Source organism: Bos indicus, chromosome 5 (genome assembly GCF_029378745.1).
Source record: "Bos indicus isolate NIAB-ARS_2022 breed Sahiwal x Tharparkar chromosome 5, NIAB-ARS_B.indTharparkar_mat_pri_1.0, whole genome shotgun sequence".
Taxonomy (NCBI): Eukaryota; Metazoa; Chordata; class Mammalia; order Artiodactyla; family Bovidae; genus Bos; species Bos indicus.
This window is the reverse complement of record NC_091764.1, coordinates 83,108,090-83,127,997: the sequence shown is the minus strand read 5'-3', so window position 1 is coordinate 83,127,997 and position 19,908 is coordinate 83,108,090. Positions and strand designations below refer to the sequence as shown.

Below are 19,908 nucleotides of genomic sequence, written 5' to 3'. Positions count from 1 at the left end.
CGCTCTATGCGGCTCCATAAGCCTTCACACACTATATTCTTCCCCTCATCTCTGCCCAGAAGCATCAATAGCATCTCCAAATGGTATGGAGTGTAAAAAAGATGAGCACAGAAGATTTAATTCAACTACACAATTTGAAGCTTTGATATGAGGCCCTCTTAAGAGAAACAACTTACACTTTTTTAACCTACTGACATCTTTTACACAATGAGTTGTCCATCCGCCTGCTTTGATTTTTATCCGCATGACATGCAAGTGAGGGATGTAGGGCAAACATCTTCATTCTATCAAACCGGTGAAGAAACTGAGTCTCAGGAAAGCTACCTGACTTGTCTGAGGCTACGCAAATTTATGGTGGTGCTAAAGCAGAGCTCTCTTGTCTCTACACCACGCTCAAGAAGCCATACAGAATATCACAGAAATAAACCTTGACAAGGAGAAAAACAGTCCTTGACATCCAACAGCTGGCCTGGTATATGAGCCAGGCCTTGGAGTTGCTAGGAGCTGGCCTGACACTCGAGCTGGGCCTGGTGAATATGGACAATTTCACAAAACAGCAACACTAGATAAGGCCACTTAATGACTGGAGTGGATCAAGACAAAACACCACCACTTCAAAACCATGTCTGAACACCAACAGATTGTGAATATTGTACGAGCCACAAAAAAAATGATGATCCTGTTCTCCTCTACCAAGTATGAGCAACTACTGCCTCTTTAGCAAGGACATGGATCTCACCTACCCTGCCCATAGATAAAATGTATTAAGACACCTCTTCATCCTCACAGCATTCCTATACACAGCAAAGCTTTACCTGTTTAAGTCATCCCCAAAATCAATTGCATAAGCCCAAACCCTAAAATAGGTTCTTCCTAACACGTGCTCACTGAGATACCCCACAGTTCCCCACAGTGTGAGTACAAAGAGTAATGAACCCCATTTATTCAAGAAGGCATATTTTCCTGGTGGTCTCTGATTAGAACCATTGTGAGCACAAACAAGCTTACAAGAACACACTGTGCTTTTTAAACATGGCTACTGATGGCGTGTTCCTAAGTCATCAGAAGGTAAGAGCCCAACAATCCTGGTACAGCTACTTGAAAATCGAGGCAAGAAAAGCCCATACCAGGGGATAAAATTGAATTACAAACAAAAGATCCAATTTATCTTAAAAAAAAAAAAACTACTTCTCTATTTAAAGATATTTTGACACGAATTAAAGTTTTTACTGGATCAGTGACCTGATACTTCCGTTTATTTCTATTGTAAACATGATAATCATTTTGCAGAGAGGAGTCAAACAGGACTGACTCAGGTCCAGAAATTCTGATTTGATTCATCACCACCATAATCATTATCCTCATAAAACATAAATCTGCATACCAATATACAACAGTAATCACTTTATTCCAATGGTTTCCATCAAACAGCAGAATTTTGGGTGATGCAGTAATAATACCTGCTCATTCCAAAAGGGATGGCTAAATTCCTACCAAATTGTATTATAGACTTTGTCTATTTTATATCAAAATATATGACTAAATTGCTTTTAGGGCTTCCCAGGTGGCATTAGTGGTAAAGAATCTGCCTGCAATACAGGAGACATAAGAGACACTGGTTCGATCCCTGAGTGGGGAAGATTTCCTGAAGAAGGAAATGGCAACCCACTCCAGTATTCTTGCCCAGAGAATCCCATGGACAGAGGAGCCCCGCGGGTGGGCTACAGTCCACAGGGTCACAAAGAGTAGGACACAACTGAAGTGACTTAACACGCATACAAATTGCTTTTAAAGAAATCCAGCCCTACTGAGAGTCACATATAAAAAAGGAGGTAATCAGATATATGAAGCAGTAGACACCATGGGGCAACAGCAAGTTGTACTCAGTTTAAAACAGTTCAGTACAATTCACTTCATTTGCTCAGTCATGTTGAGCTCTTTGCAAACCCATAGGATGCAGCATGCCAGGCTTCCCTGTCCATCACCAACTCCCGGAGCTTGCTCAAACTCATGTCCATCAAGCCAGTGATGTGATCCAACCATCTCATCCTCTGTCATTCCCTTCTCCTTCTGCCTTCAATTTTTCCCAGCACCACAGTTGTTTCCAATGAGTCGGTTCTTCACATCAGGTGGCCAAAGGATTGGAGCTTCAGCTTTAGCATCAGTCCTTCCAATGAATATTTAGGACTGATTTACTTTAGGATGGACTGGTTGGATCTCCTTGCAGTCCAAGGGACTCTCAAGAGACATCTCCAACACCACAGTTCAAAAGCATCAATTCTTCGGCACTCAGCTTTCTTTATAGTCCAAATCTCACATCTATATATGACCACTGGAAAAACCTTATCCTTGACTAACTTTTGTTGGCAAAGTAATGTCTCTGCTTTTTAACATGCAGTCTAGGTTGGTCATAGCTTTCCTTCCAAGGAGCAAGTGTCTTGTAATTTCATGGCTGCAATCACCATCAGCAGTGATTATGGAGCCCCCAAAAATAAAGTCTCTCACTGTTTCGTTTCCCCATCTATTTGCCGTGAAGTAATGGGACCTGATGCCATGATCTTAGTTTTCCGAAAGTTGAGTTCTAAACCAACTTTTTCACTTTCCTCTTTCACTTTTATCAAGAGGCTCTTTAGTTCTTCTTCACTTTCTGCCATAAGGGCAGTGTCATCTGCGTATCTGAGGTTATTGATATTTCTCCCGGCAATCTTGATTCCAGTTTGCACTTCATCCAACCCAGCATTTCACATGATGTACTCTGCATATAAGTTAAATAAGCAGGGTGACGATATACAGCCTTGACGTACTCCTTTCCCAATTTGAAACTAGTCCATTGTTCCATGTCCAGTTCTAACTGGTGCTTCTTGGCCTGCATACAGGTTTCTCAAGAGGCAGGTCAGGTGGTCTGGTATTCCCATCTCTTTCAGAATTTTCCACAGTTTGTTGTGATCCACACAGTCAAAGGCTATGGTGTAGTCAATAAAGCAGAAGTAGATATTTTTCTGGAACTCTCTTGCTTTTTCTGTGAACCAGTGGATGTTGGCAATTTGATCTCTGGTTCCTCTGCTTTTTCTAAATCCAGCTTGAACATCTGAAAGTTCACAGTTCACGTACTCTTGAAGCCTGGCTTGGAGAATTTTGAGCATTACATTACTAGCATGTGAGATGAGTGCAATTGTGCAGTAGTTTGAACATTCTTTAGCATTGCCCTTTTTGGGATTGGAATGAAAACTGACCTTTTCCAGTCCTGTGGCCACTGCTGAGTTTTCCAAATTTGCTGGCATATTGAGTGCAGCACTTTCCCAGCATCTTCTTTTAGGATTCAAAATAGCTCAACTGGAATTCCATCGCCTCCACTAGATTTGTTCGTAGTGATGCTTCCTAAGGCCCACTTGACTTCGCATTCCAGGTTGTCTGGCTCTAGGTGAGTGACCACACCATCATGGTTATCTGGGTCATGAAGATCTTTTTTGTATAGTTCTTCTGTGTACTCTTTTCACCTCTTCTTAATATATTTTGCTTTTGTTAAGTCCATACCATTTCTGTCCATTATTGTGCCCATTTTTGCATGAAATGTTGAAATGTCACCTTGTTATCTCTGATTTTCTTGAAGAGATCTCTAGTCTTTCCCAGTCTATTATTTTCCTCTATTTCTCTGCATTAATCGCTGAGAAGGCTTTCTTATCTCTCCTTGCTATTCTTTGGAACTCTGCATTCAAAAGGGTATATCTTTCCTTTTCTCCTTTGTTTTTCGCTTCTCTTCTTTTATCAGCTATTTGTAAATCCTCTTCAGACAACCATTTTGCCTTTTTGCATGTCTTTTTCTTGGGGATGATCTTGATCCTCCTATACAATGCCACCTCCATCTATAGTTCTTCAGACACTCTATCAGATCTAATCCCTTTAATCTATTTGTCACTTCCTACTGTATAATCATAAGGGGTTTGATTTAGGTCATACCTGAATGGTTGAGTGGTTTTCCCTACTTTCTGAAATTTAAGTCTGAATTTTACATAAGTTCATGATCTGAGCCACAGTCAGCTCCTGGTCTTGTTTTTGCTGACTGTGTATAGCTTCTCCATCTTCGGCTGTAAAGAATATTATCAATCTGAATCTGGAATTGATTATCCAGTGATGTCCACATGTAGAATCTTCTCTTGTGTTGTTGGATGACCAGTGCATTCTCTTGGCAAAACTCTTTTAGCCTTTGTCCTGCTTCATTCTGTACTAAATGGACAAATTTGCCTGTTACTGCAGTTATCTCTTGACTTCCTACTTTTGCATTCCAGTCTTGGGTGTTAATTCTAGAAGATCTTGTAGGCCTTCATAGAACCATTCAACTTCAGCTTCTTCCACATTACCAGTTGGAGTATAGACTTGGATTACTGTGATATTGAATGGTTTGCCTTGGAAACAAACAGAGATCATTCTGTCACTTTTGAGACTGCACCTAAGAACTGCATTTCGGACTCTCTTGTTGACTATGAAGGCTATTCCATTTATTCTAAGGGATTCTTACCCACAGTAGTAGATATAATGGTCATCTGAGTTAAATTCACCCATTCCAGTCCATTTTAGTTCGCTGATTCCTAAAATGTCAATGTTCACTCTTGCCATCTCCTATTTGACCACTTCCATTTTACCTTGATTCATGGACCCAACATTCCAGGTTCCTATGCAATATTGTTCTTTACAGCATCGGACTTTACTTCCATCACCAGTCACATCCACGACTGGGCGTTGTTTTTGCTTTGGCTCAGCCTCTTCATTCTTTCTGGAGTTATATCTCCACTCCTCTCCAGTAGCATATTGGACACCTACCAACCTGAGGAGTTCATCTTTCCGTGTCATATCTTTTTGTCTTTTCATTCTTTTCATGGGGTTCTCAAGGCAAGAATACTGAAGTAGTTTGCCATTCCCTTCTCCAGTAGACCACATTTTGTCAGAACTCTCCACCTTGACACATCTGTCTTGGGTGGCCCCACAGGGCATGGCTCATAGTTTCACTGAATTAGACAAGGCTGTTCTATGTGATCAGTTTGATGAGTTAAAACATTTAGTTATATCTTTTTTGTGCAACTAATTTCAGACAATCGAAATTATTCACTAGAATGTTTACGATTAGGCATGAAAATGTTGAGAAGTTTTGTTCTCTTAAGTATGTTTTCAGATCATAAAAATTATTTAAACTTTCTATCTGGTCATATAAAATCAGTTTACTTATAAATTTTGAACCACTTCTAGATGTTTACTAGCTTTTGTGTGTCATGGAAAACAGGAGTCAGGGTTGCCAGTTTTCTACTAAAAGAGGGGAAACTGAATCAGTTTAAAAAATAGTTCACAGTCTTTTCCTGTAGGAAACTGAGAAACAGGAGTTTGATTTTTAGGTCTTGTCCTTAGTTGTTTCTAAGGACAGCAGTTGCAGAAGTAACTTAAAAGTATAACAACAATAATATAAATGATAATTAGACATACCAAAAAAAAAGGAAATCTAGCCCATCATCTGGGCTTTATTTATATCACATCAAAGTGTCCTGAATTTCTGAATTTTTAATAAGTTTCAGGTATATAGCATCATAATTCAACATCCTATAGTACACAGTGATGACTACCAGAGGTCTAGTTACCATCTATCACCACACAGTTTCACTTGTACCCCAAACCCATTCCCTCTGGCACATCCCTTCCTCTCTAAAATTTTATTGAATTAAATCATGTTGTCATCATTAAGTCATTTTCTTTATAAGTGGAGATGAGATGAGCAGGATGAATAATAATAAGTATTTTTAATGAAAAATGATTGAGATCTTTTTGAGTAGCACAGGGTAGAATATTAGAAACAAAAATCATCTACTTTCTGAATAGTTCAATTTCTCTGCATAAATAAAACCCAACTCATTTTGAATCAAAAATGATTTTTCTGTTGTCCTATTTTAATATTAGGTCACAATTCCACTCCTCTTTCCTAATTTCTATGCACTTCTGAAAACTAAACCTAGACCCAACATACCTCAGAGACCCAGCTGCCTTCAGCACTCTATCATAAATAGCCTCCAAATTGCTAGAAATCTCCTTAAATACCCACTACTGATCATCTTCTTATACTCTAATCCACCTCATCATTTACTTTTATCTTTGATCCACAAACTCTACTCAGAGTCTCTCTCTCAGAGTCCCTAGTCTTCATATTGTCTACTAACTTTTCAATTTGTTCATATAAAATATAAATAATATGCTTGTATTTTATGGAGAAAAAAAATAGTTCTACTCACCACATTTTTTCCTTCATTTTGGGCATCTCGATAATCAGGGTTAAGCTAAAAATCAAAAAAAACAAAACTAGTTTTGAATTGCTATTAAAAGTACATTAACAAGAACAGTGATCTTTAATTCCAGTTCACTACATTCCCAGGGAAGCCTGGTGTGTTGCAGTCCATGCGGTCACACAGTCAGTTCAAACTGACCTGAACTGAACTGAACTGACCTGATACTCACAGGTGGCGAAGTGATCTAGAATCTGCCTGCCAATGCAGGAGACATGGGTTCGATCCCTGGGTTGGGAAGATCTCTTGGAGGAGGAAATGGCAGCCCACTACAGTATTCTTGCTTGGAAAATTCCATGGACAGAGGAGCCTGGTGCACAGGCTACAGTCTGTGGGGTCACAAAGACTTGGACACAACTGAGCACACGTATGCACACACACCACGTATACTTAACTAAATTTCACATAAAAAGAGGATAAGAAAAAACGTATTATCAAATACCTTCAAATCCGAGTGGCAGGAAACTAAAGGTAAAATACCAAAGCTATGGCCTTTGTTTGTATCAAACAGTTGACATTTTTGAACAAGGAGAGCTGACAATCTCACCTCCTAGGAAGCATTCGAGAAACTTCATTTTGCCCACCACAAAACCTGCCATTGACCAATAATGCAGACACCAAGTTTTAAAAGTAGACCAAAGGCAAGTTTTAAGTGTGATTCAAGATCCTGTTGCACATGCTATACACACAAGAAAAGAAAGTCAAGCAAAAGAGGAACTATATACATACATATACACACACGCACACACACACATACATGTATCACCTATGTCAGCTAATGCATGAGGATTATTTAACAAAAAAGAACTCATGTCTCTGGGTTGGGCTGTGGAGTAGTTTGGGGGTCATTCCAATGAGAAGCATGAGATCCGGATATGCTGTGTGTTGGCCCACACATTTCCAGCTGGCTAGAATTCATAACTCCTGACTCCCAATGGACTTCAGTTCAGTTGCCCAGTCATGTCCAGCTCTTTGCAAACCCATGGACTGCAGCACGCCAGGCTTCCCCGTCCATCACCAACTCCCGGAGCTTGCTCAAACTTATATCCATCGAGTCAGTGATACCATCCAACCATCTCATCCTCTTTTGTCCCCTTCTCCTCCTGCCTTCAATCTTTCCACCAGGCCACACAGTTTCAAAAAGACGTCCTTGTTGATCACTTGGTTTACAGGCTGTTTTCTCAAAATAACAAGCTGTCCAGTTGAATGTAATCCTATTAATATGAGTCAGTTTGTGTATACATTATGCAACACCAGGTAATTAAAGTCACCACTTAAGACATAAGGCTAGAGGTCTTTTTCAATATGATACTTGGTTAGTAGCTCTGACGAATGCCCCTGCCAATTAATTGCTAAATATTAATGAAGGTGCTGGAAAAAGATCAAAAAGCAAAATACTCTCAATAACATTGAAGACTTAGACTGAAAACAACCTAAACCTTAAATCTTCAGTGAATTGACAGTAATTATAAAGCTGGAGGAGAGGCAATACCTCCCCAGTTGTCATCTCACGGCAAATCTCAACCTCACTTCAGGCTAGTGGCCAAGTGAACACAGTTTAGAAGATACTGGCCGCGGTTCCATGATTTGCCTGCTGACCCACAGAACCTAAGTATTCACCAACCAAAGACCCATACAGAGGTGCTTCTCCATCCCTGAAAAGCTGCTATGGAATGGAGCAGAAAATTTTCCCCCCATCCTTCATCTGGGCTTCTCAGGTGGCACTAGTGGTAAAGAATCTGCCTGCCAACGCAGGAGACACAAGAGAATCAAGTTTGATCCCTCAGTCGGAAAGATCCCTTGGAAGATGAAATGGCACCCCACTCCAGTATTCTTGCCAGAAGAATCCCATGGACAGAGGAGTCTGGCAGGCTACATACAGTTCATGGTGTCACAAAGAGTCAGACACAACTGAGTATCTGAGAACATTCTTCCATCCACTTTCCATTACCTCTTTCTGTTTCTCATGATCAAAGAGATATAACAAAGCTCAGAAAGCAAATGGGCAGAAAGCAGAGAGGCCAGATGATGGCAGAAGGTTTTCTAAGAAGCTCTGCCTGAAGAATCAGCGAGAAGAGAAAAAACTGTAGCTGCTGCAACCTGGAATGGCACTGAGTGATGATGGAGATAACGGAGAAATAGCAGAGGAGCCAGGGACAGATACAACCGCAAGAGATCCCAGGGATGCAGAGTTGACACCTGATGGAACTGGGAAGTAGGCAGGGACCCTGTAGGCTGTCCTGCAGCTAAAGATTCAGCAAGAAGATTGAGAAAAAGGAAGAGGAAGAAAAAGACCATCCACTCAACCCTTCTGCTTCTGAGGATAATAAGGGAGGAAAGCATGAAAAAAACAATATGGGACAGATTACAAAGTATGTCAAACAGGGGGAATTTGTTCTCAGAGTCTTTCTGAGTATTATCTATGGTATGCCTGCAAGCGTGCTCAGTCATGTCCGACTCTTTCCAACCCCATGGACTGCCCACCAGTCTCCTTGGTCCACGGGATTCTCCAGGCAAGAATACTGGGGTGGGTTGCCATTTCCTTCTCCAGGGGATTTTCCCCACCCAGGGATCGAACCTGCATCTCCTGCATTTCCTGCACTGGCAGGTGGATTCTTTACCCATGGAGCCACCTGGGAAGCCCAATATGATTCAAAATAAGTTTTCAGGAGATGGCTTGGCACATTCAAGAAAGTACAAGTAAATACTGCCTCTATATGAAGATAGCAAAATACGAATGGCTAAAAATATAGTATAAAATAATAAGATAAATAATAACATAATTAAAAAGTAAAGAATCACAATATAAAAAGAAGCTAAATTAAGGGGAATTTCAATAATAATGAAAATATACATAAATACAAAATTAAAGTCCATGTCAGCAGCAGAAATGAGCATAGTTGATGTTATAGGAAATGACTGATGCAAAGAACAAAAATTGAACAGCTATCTTTCAACACAGAGGAAACATGTAAATAAATGTAAATTAGGAAAAAGGAAATAGTCATAGAGGACCAGAGAATGGGGTATCAACTAATGGACCTTCAGAGTACTAAAAGGAAGAGAAAATAAGTGAAACATAGGCAATAATCAAAGATAGCGGAAAATAAAGCTTTCCTCAGCTGAAGAAAGAACAGTGTATGCTGAGTTCAAATTCCAGGAGTTTCCTGCAGACCATATTCGAGGAAAATCAACTAAAAAGACACACTGATTTGAAGATGATGGGGAAGGTGGGGAGGAACAATGGTAGGGATATAAAACTGAGCTAGAAATTAGGCTTAGACAAAAATGTATATCATGTAACAGGAGACTGGATTAGCAAAACATGGCGTATTCAAGCAATGGCATACTAGTCAGCAATAAAACATAGAGCTGCTGATGTACATAACAAAGAAGGATCTCAAAAGTACATACCATGGAATACTACTCAATCGTAAAAAAAAAAAAAAAAAGAAATCCTGCCATCTGCAACGTCATGGATGGACCTTGAGGGCATTATGCTAGGTGCAATAAGTTGGACAGAGATTGGCAAATACTGCAGGCTGCAGTCAACGGGGTCGCAAAGAGTCAGACATGACTGAGGGACTAAGCACAGCACAGGCAAATGCTGTATGAGCTCACCTATATGTGGCGTCCAAGACAGAGAAACAAAAAAGCAGAAAATGAACTTAGAGAACAGATTTGTGATTACCAGAGGCGGGGATGGTCGTGGCAGAAATGGATGAAGGCAGAGTCAAAAGGCACAAACTTCCAATGATAATAAGACAGTAAGTCCTGGGGATGTAATGTACAGCATGGTGACTACATTTAGTAATACTGAATTGTATATTTGGAAGCTGCTAAGAGAGTCCATCTTCAAAGTTCTCATCACAAGAAAAAATTTTATAATTGTGGTGATGGGTGTTATCAACATTTACTGTGGTAATCATTTCTATATATATGTCGTGTGTGTGTGTGTGTGTGTGTGTGTGTGTGTGTGTGTGTGAAGTCGCTCCAGTCATGTCCAACTCTTGTGACCGCATGGATTGTTGCCCACCAGGCTTCTCTGTCCATGGGATTTCCCAGGCAACAATACTGGAGTGGACTGCCATTTCCTTCTCCAGAGGATCTTCCCAACCCAGGGATCAAACCTGTCTCTTGCATCTCCTCCATCGGCAGGCAGGTTTTTTACCACTAGCGCCTATATATATATATACATATCCTTACCACTACCACTATATATATATATATATATGTATATATATATATCAGATCAGATTAGATCAGTCGCTCAGTCGTGTCCAACTCTTTGCAACCCCATGAATCGCAGCACGCCAGGCCTTCCTGTCCATCACCAACTCCTGGAGTTCACTCAGACTCACGTCCATCGAGTCAGTGATGCCATCCAGCCATCTCATCCTCTGTCGTCCCCTTCTCCTCCTGCCCCCTATCCCTCCCAGCATCAGAGTCTTTTCCAATCAGTCAACTCTTTGCATGAGGTGGCCAAAGTACTGGAGTTTCAGCTTCCTTCCAAAGAAATCCCAGGGCTGATCTCCTTCGGAATGGACTGGTTGGATCTCCTTGCAGTCCAAGGGATTCTCAAGAGTCTTCTCCAACACCACAGTTCAAAAGCATCAATTCTTTGGTGCTCAGTCTTCTTCACAGTCCAACTCTCACATCCATACATGACCACAGGAAAAACCACAGTCTTGACTAGACGAACTTTTGTTGGCAAATGTCTCTGCTTTTGAACACGCTATCTAGGTTGGTCATAACTTTCCTTCCAAGGAGTAAGCATCTTTTAATTTCATGGCTGCAGTCACCATCTGTAGTGATTTTGGAGCCCAGAAAAATAAAGTCTGACACTGTTTCCACTGTTTCCCCATCTATTTTCCATGAAGTGATGGGACCAGATGCCATGATCTTCGTTTTCTGAATGTTGAGCTTTAAGCCAGCTTTTTCACTCTCCACTTTCACTGTCATCAAGAGGCTTTTGAGTTCCTCTTCACTTTCTGCCATAAGGGTGGTGTCATCTGCATATCTGAGGTTATTGATATTTCTCCCAGCAATCTTGATTCCAGCTTGTGTTTCTTCCAGTTCAGCGTTTCTCATGATGTACTCTGCATGTAAGTTAAATAAGCAGGGTGACAATATACAGCCTTGACGTACTCCTTTTCCTATTTGGAACCAGTCTGTTGTTCCATGTCCAGTTCTAACTGGTGCTTCCTGACCTGCATACAAATTTCTCAAGAGGCAGGTCAGGTGGTTTGGTATTCCCATCTCTTTCAGAATTTTCCACAGTTTATTGTGATCCACACAGGCAAAGGCTTTGGCATAGTCAATAAAGCAGAAATAGATGTTTTTCTGGAACTCTCTTGCTTTTTCCATGATCCAGCGGATGTTGGCAATTTGATCTCTGGTTCCTCTTCCTTTTCTAAAACCAGCTTGAACATCAGGAAGTTCACGGTCACATATTGCTGAAGCCTGGTTTGGAGAATTTTGAGTATTACTTTACTAGCGTGTGAGATGAGTGCAACTGTGCGGTAGTTTGAGCATTCTTTGGCATTGCCTTTCTTTGGGATTGGAATGAAAACTGACCTTTTCCAGTCCTGTGGCCACTGCTGAGTTTTCCAAATTTGCTGGCATATTGAGTGCAGCATTTTCACAGCATCATCTTTCAGGATTTGGAATATCTCAACTGGAATTCTATCACCCCCCACTAGCTTTGTCCGTAGTGATGCTTTCTGAGGCCCACTTGACTTCACATTCCAGGATGTCTGGCTCTAGGTCAGTGATCACACCATCATGGTTATCTGGGTCATGAAGATCTTTTTTGTACAGTTCTTCTGTGTATTCTTGCCATCTCTTCTTAATATCTTCTGCTTCTGTTAGGTCCATACCATTTCTGTCCTTTATCGAGCTCATCTTTGCACGAAATGTTCCTTTGGTATCTCTGATTTTCTTGAAGAGATCTCTAGTCTTTCCCATTCTGTTGTTTTCCTCTATTTCTTTGCATTGATCGCTGAAGAAGGCTTTCTTATCTCTTCTTGCTATTCTTTGGAACTCTGCATTCAGATGTTTATATCTTTCCTTTTCTCCTTTGCTTTTTGCTTCTCTTCTTTTCACAGCTATTTGTAAGGCTTCCCCAGACAGCCATTTTGCTTTTTTGCATCTTTTCCAGGGGATGGTCTTGATCCCTGTCTCCTTTACAATGTCACGAACTTCATTCTATAGTTCATCAGGCACTCTATCTATCAGATCTAGGCCCTTAAATCTATTTCTCACTTCCACTGTATAATCATAAGGGATTTGATTTAGGTCATACCTGAATGGTCTAGTGGTTTTCTCTACTTTCTTCAAGTCTGAATTTGGCAATAAGGAGTTCATGGTCTATACACACACACACCAAGTCATTATATTGTAGCTACAACTATGTCAACTATATTTCAATTTTAAAGTGGGAGAAGACACACATGGTATGACTCCATTCATATGAAATCTAAGAACAGACAAAAAGCTAAACTATGGTTAAACAAACCAGAAGGTGAGTGGGGGGGTATAAGGGAGAGGGGTTGCCAGTCCAAGAGCCACTGGACAGCAGTCCTCCAATTTTCAGAGCAGACAGACAATGGGGTGGGGGAGGGGTTATAAAATAGGAATCCAGTTACAAGATGCCTCTTGGTGCCAGGCCAGTAACTGGGGAGATCTGAGGCTGAACTTTATTTTTCTATGGAGATGTGTACCTGAAGCTCCTTAATTCCCCTGAATTATGATTAAACGAGTCAGTTCCAGAACAGTACTATTCTTGCTTTTGGAATACAGCAGTGAAAGGTAGAAAGTGAAAAGACAGTGTACTGATTAATCAAACTCAAAAAGACACACTTTTACCCAGTAGTAATGAAAGTTCCAACAAAGGGCACGGAAGGTGTTCATTCAGCTTTCTTACTCAAGTAGCAGTGTTTTAGGGAATTTCGTGGAGGTTCAATGGTAGGAATTGGCTGTTTTCACTACTTGGAACCGGGTTCAATCCCTGGTCAGGGAACTAAGATCCTGCATGCTGTGTGGTGTAGCCAAATTAAAAATAAAATAAAATGCCTTTAACAAAGAGAGGATCATTGTTTTATTTTTTTTCAGTTTGAAGAATTCAGAATTTTCTTTTAAATTAATATATATATATATACTAAAATATAGTTAAACTATATTCAAAAGGTATGCAGCAAGTTTAACCAGGATATGTCATATGGTCAAAGTTTTCATCCAATAAGCATTTGGAGTAGCTGGTTACAGAAACTGTAAAGTAAATCATATTCATGCTAGAAGCCATGACATATCCATCACAAAAATGTGTATTAAAACAGGAATTAACATACCAAAGTCAAACACAGAATCACATATGCCCTTTAAGACAGGTCACATTCTACCTTAAAGTCAATGTTACTTTCTAAAATTGTCTTCACACATTTCACCCTTTTAGCATCACCCAGTCCAGTCCCTGACAGATGGGTGGGGAACTGGATTCCAGACTCTGGTCTGGAAGGAAATACCATGAGTCTTAGGAGAGGTCACCTAACCCTGAAAGAACTGAGGATCCTATCTGTAAAAGAAAGAAGTCTATGACTAAAGCCTAATCATACTTATTCCACATCATTAAATTTTACATACTAATGTCTTTGGTAGCAGTACTAAAGATGGTGCTCATCAGTCAGATTTCGTCCCATCTTGTGTCTCACAGACTGCAATGTGGCCTTTTTTATAAAGAATTATTGCTTCAGTAAATTCATTAAAGTAATATAATAATAATAATAGTAAAGAGGAGGAGAAGAAGAGAAAGAAAAAAGGAGAAGGAAAGAGTACCCAGGTAAATCTATGGCTACATAAATTCACCAACATTAACCAAAGATCAAATAAATATATGCTTTACTATATGTTTTAATTATTCTGCTGATCTCCTTCTCTAACTATAACCATAACAGTAATTCAGCAATTAGACTAAGGATGAATCAAAAAATATATTTCTAAAGAAGGGGAAAAAAGACACAGTGATATGAAGCTTCCTGAATCTTTTAGGACTTTAAAGGAAGTATTTCCTTAAGTTAAAAGATGAATTATAAATCTGGCATTAGAGAGAGAGATCTAGTATGTTATTCAATCATTTACTCAATAAATATTTATAGAGCATTTATAATAAACAAAGAATGGTAGCATTAGGTATTTTCACAAAGACAAAGAGAATATGGTCCCTGACCACAGGACCTTATAATCTAGGAGGGAAAATAAGACATAAATACAGTTAGCAGTAATACAAAATAGAATGTGACAAGAGATGCAAGACAGGAATGAATAATTTATAAATAATAATAGGTCAGAAGAAGGCGGGATCTGTGGTGGGCAAATTTATTCAGGAATTATTCATGAAGGGACTTCGCTGGTGGTACAGTAGATAAGAACTCGCCTGCCAATGCAGAACACAAGGGTTCGAACCCTGGTCCAGGAAGATTTCACACGCAACAGAGCAAATAGGCCTGTGCTCCACAACTCCCGAAGCCCACGCACCTAGAGCCTCTGCTCTGCAACAAGAGACGTCACCGGAATGAGAAGATCACACACTGCAAGGAAGGGTAGCCCCAGCTTACCACAACTAGAGAAAGCCCAAGTGCACCACAGAGACCCAGCACAGCCAAAAAATAAGCAAACAATTAAAAAAAAAAAAAGAATTATTCTTGGATAAGATAGCACATGAGTGAAGCCTTGAAGGATAGGTAGAATTACAACTGGGAGAGAAGGAAATATTTTCTATATAAAATAGGTTCTCAGAAAGGAAATGCTGTATGGCACAGCGACCTCTACTCAATACTCTTGTAATAACCTATGGGCAAAGAATCTGAAAAAGAACAGATATATGTACATTTATAACTGAATCCCTTTGCTTTACACTTGAAACTAACACAACATTGCAAATCAACTATACTCCAATATAAAATTAAAAGTTAAAAAATAAAATTTTATTTATTTTTTTCTCTTTTTTTTTTAATTTTATTTTATTTTTAAACTTTACATAATTGTATTAGTTTTGCCAAATATCAAAATGAATCCACCACAGGTATACATGTGTTCCCCATCCTGAACCCTCCAAAACCTCGAACAGCCAAAGCGATCCTGAGAAAGAAGAATGGAACTGGAGGAATCAACCTACCTGACTTCAGGCTCTACTACAAAGCCACAGTTATCAAGACAGTATGGCACTGGCACAAAGACAGAAATATAGATCAATGGAACAAAATAGAAAGCCCAGAGATAAATCCACGCACATATGGACACCTTATCTTTGACAAAGGAGGCAAGAATATACAATGGATTAAAGACAATCTCTTTAACAAGTGGTGCTGGGAAAACTGGTCAACCACTTGTAAAAGAATGAAACTAGAACACTTTCTAACACCATACACAAAAATAAACTCAAAATGGATTAAAGATCTAAATGTAAGACCAGAAACTATAAAACTCCTAGAGGAGAACATAGGCAAAACACTCTCCGACATACATCACAGCAGGATCCTCTATGACCCACCTCCCAGAATATTGGAAATAAAAGCAAAAATAAACAAATGGGACCTAATTAACCTTAAAAGCTTCTGCACATCAAAGGAAACTATTAGCAAGGTGAAAAGACAGCCTTCAGAATGGGAGAAAATAATAGCAAATGAAGCAACTGACAAACAACTAATCTCAAAAATATACAAGCAACTCCTACAGCTCAACTCCAGAAAAATAAATGACCCAATCAAAAAATGGGCCAAAGAACTAAATAGACATTTCTCCAAAGAAGACATACAGATGGCTAACAAACACATGAAAAAAAAATAAAATTTTAAATTAAAACTGAAAAAAAAAAAGGGGAACTACTGCCAAATATCTGAGAAAATGAGCCTTGATCAGAGAAGGCCCATAAATGTCATTTATAGAATTCTTCTTATATGCTTTTCAAGGTTAATTCTCCCCATACAATTATCCTATTAGAAGCAACCCTTAACCCCATTTTCCAGGTGAGACACCTGGGGCACACTAAGTGAAGTACTCCATACAAAATCAAACCACTGAAGAGCAGCAGGTTATTCACAAGCACCGGTCTGACGGTTCCAAAGCTCCATCTTTTAGTTCTGACAGCCAATGACTTCCCTCTCACCCCCATAATGAGGACTGGTATGATCCAAGGTGAGAAGGAAGGCCTAACCAATGGGGCTTTTTTTGCCACATGCTAAAGGGTTTGCATCTTCAGGAAGATTTTGCATATATCACTGGGAAAATGTTTGCAGAAATAGTGCACTAAAAACCCTCCCTTGGCCATCATTAGCATGAGACAGAGACAGATGATAAAAAGGACAATGTAGCCAAGTGCAGGGTTGGAATAATTGGTGGTAGAGTCCCAGCATCAATAAAGATGCTGAAATAGAAAGGAGAAAGTAGATGGGAAAGATTCTACAGAGAGAGAGTCAAGAGAATCGAAGGTTGAGGGAGAAAACTGAGGGAGAAAAAGTGTTTATCATGACTCCCAAGTTTTTCACCCAGAGCTAATAAAACTTAGTCTCTCTGGGGAAATAATTTCATCTTAGATATGATTATTGGAGAAGGCAACAGCAACCCACTCCAGCACTCTTGCCTGGAAAATCGCATGGACAGAGGAGCCTGGTAGGCTGCAGTCCATGGGGTCACTAGGAGTCGGACATGACTGAGCAACTTTACTTTCACTTTTCACTTTCATGCATTGGAGAAGGAAATGGCAACCTACTCCAGTGTTCTTGTCTGGAGAATCCCAGGGACGGGGGAGCCTCGTGGGCTGCTGTCTATGGGGTCACACAGAGTTGGACATGACTGAAGCAACTTAGCAGCAGCAGGAGCATGATTATCGAGTTTCAATGGCAGTGAAATATCTAAGATCAAAGTCATGGCCCACTGCAGCCAGGAGAATAAGTAACAGAAAGAGAAGAGAAAGAGCAAATAGGCACTAAACTTTTTTTTTTTTAATTTTTAAAAATTATGTCTTTATTTATTTGGCTGTATTGGGTCTTAGTATGAGCTCTCTTAGGTGTGGCATGTGGAGTCTAGTTCCCTGACCAGGGATAGAACTCAGGCCCCCTGAATTGGAAGTGCAGAGTTTTAGTCACTGGATCACCAGGGAAGTCCTGAAATTAAGCTTTGAAGGGAATCTTCATTTAAGTGGCCAAAGAGGACTAGAATGAAGTCAGGCAGAGCATACGACAAGTTAGAATAGAAAAGTGGCAGAGAGACAGATTAATATCATAAGCACCGAGACAGTGAAAGTCATGGCTGTACCACTTATCAAATTAAAGACAGCTGCAACTGTCTCTCTAAAGAACAGCAAGCAGCAGATGGCAAGCTGTAAGTCCAAAATTTATGTTCATTTTCGTAAAAAAAAAAATATTACTTTTTTATAATGAAATGTCTTTTGATCAATTTTTATTATATATAACACTGAAATCATAAAATCAACACACGTACAATTTTAAATAATTATATGTTCCTCTTTCCAATGACAAGGCATTTCAGAGCCAAGCTATTATTGTTAGGGCCAGAAAAGAATGGAAAAATAACATTTACAGGATGCTGACATGTACCAGGCATCATTTATATTTTGATATATATTTATTGTATATAAAGAATCTGATATGTATGTTCCTCTATTGTATATAAATTTTGCATACATATATATACATATACATACACACACATATATATAAAGACCCTTTTCATATACTATGGCTGATATATTTGAAAGAGAATGTATATTTGAAAGAGAATACAAACATTGAGGTATTTAAAACTACAGCCCTAATATACATAAGATTCTATGCTAATGTACAAGTTCTTGAGTACTAAGTTTTTAATTAACTAAAATCCAAAGACTACGCTAGAGTTAGGAAATAAGTGTTTACTGCCATCTGGTGGAAGTCTGGCCTATCTACAGATAAATAAGCTAGTTGTCTTAAAACAGGTAATTACAAAATCTTTAACAAAATTATTTTTCACTGTTGCTCTTGGGAAATGATCATCAAAAGTGAGTCCTTTAATAACATCCAAAGAAAGAAAATGCAGCAGGTTAGAAACTGAGATATTTGAGTTATAATTCTTCTCACAGCTATGGAAGAACTATTTATTAAGGCTTTCATATTGTCCCTATTCAAATTATGATAAAATTACTTTCTGAACCACAGACAGGATTGTGAACACTCCTGCACCAATAAGGTGATACAAGAAAAAGATCTATGGCAAAATGGCAAGGAGTGTGCTGACAACCATGCTGTGCATTAAAAGCAAGGTTCAAAAGGGATGGGATATATGTATACCAATGGCTGATTCATGTTGAGGTTTGACAGAAAACAACAAAATTCTGTAAAAATTATTCTTCAATTAAAAGATAAATAAATTTTTAAAAAGGAAAAAAAATATATGAGCGTTTACTTCCATTCATGTCACCTTATTTCTTGCCTGGTCCACAGAAACTGACGTTATAGAAGAAAGCCTAATAATACAGTCACAAATGCCCTGTTACCTAATTCACAATTAAATATTTTGTTCTACATTTTGTCATGAGTTAGCAGCACTGTATATTATTCAAAAATAAACCCTTAATTTGCTAAGACAACACTGTTGGAGATATTCAAACTGAGTAAGGGTTCATTTCTAAACCTTAGTTCACTTTAGTAATTTACAGAATAAAGTCTAAACAGTGTTATATCATATCACCATCCTAATTCCTAGATGTTTTCTACAATTCACACACACACACACACACACACACAAAACATGGTGCTATTCTTGAATAGCTTGTAATTTACCTGTTTTGTCTCCACAGTTAAGACTACAGAATATTCAGCACATGAATTAGTCTAATTTTCTTTAGTTTCCCCTTCCTTTCTAAACAAATAAGCTTATTACATTTATCTGAATAACTTAGCCACCCAGAAAGCACTGGTTAAATAGAATATCAGATTACAAAAGTATAAGTAAAAATTTTAGGTGTTTTTTCTCATATGTGCCTAGATTTAAGGTGGCAGCCCTTTAAACTTACTGAGAGATTTGTCATGGTCGTTTTTAATCTTAATAATTTAAACCTTACACATAACCTGTTATCTCAGATATTTATGTATGCTGGAAACAACTGACAAATAGACGTCCCAGTGATGAGTTAATATAATTCCCCTCCAGATCGCACACTCTTGAAGGACAAGGACAAAATGTTAGTCATCTTTGTCTTCTTCGCAATAACAGAACAGTGCTTTCACCTAGGAGGCCGTCACTAAAATGATTATGTGATTTCAGCATAACACACATCACCTTCTCAACACTGGCACTGGTGGCATTGGGCCCAGATCATTCTTTGCTGTGGGATCTGTCCTGCACTTTATAGGATGTTTAGCTGCATCCCTAGCCTCTACCCACTAGATGCCAGTAGCTCCCTCTCCCCAGCTGTGACAATAAAAATGTCTCCAGACTTTGTCAAACAGCCGCTGGGAAGAAGGCCATCCTCCATTGAGACTCACTGATAGGGATGAAGCAATGCAAGTGTAGCATTCAGCCTGAATACTGTCAT

The 19,908-nt window shown here is 39.2% G+C and overlaps 1 protein-coding gene across 2 annotated transcripts in view; it reads right to left on the bottom strand.

Annotated features, from left to right (window-relative positions):
• Nucleotides 1-19,908, bottom strand: part of ITPR2 (inositol 1,4,5-trisphosphate receptor type 2) — a 593,100-nt gene that overhangs the window by 430,441 nt on the left and 142,751 nt on the right. For both annotated transcript variants that reach the window (XM_070788589.1, XM_070788588.1), the window contains exon 10: nucleotides 6,270-6,314. In XM_070788589.1, the coding sequence (XP_070644690.1) occupies nucleotides 6,270-6,314 (45 nt within the window). The remainder of the gene's footprint in view (nucleotides 1-6,269; nucleotides 6,315-19,908) is intronic.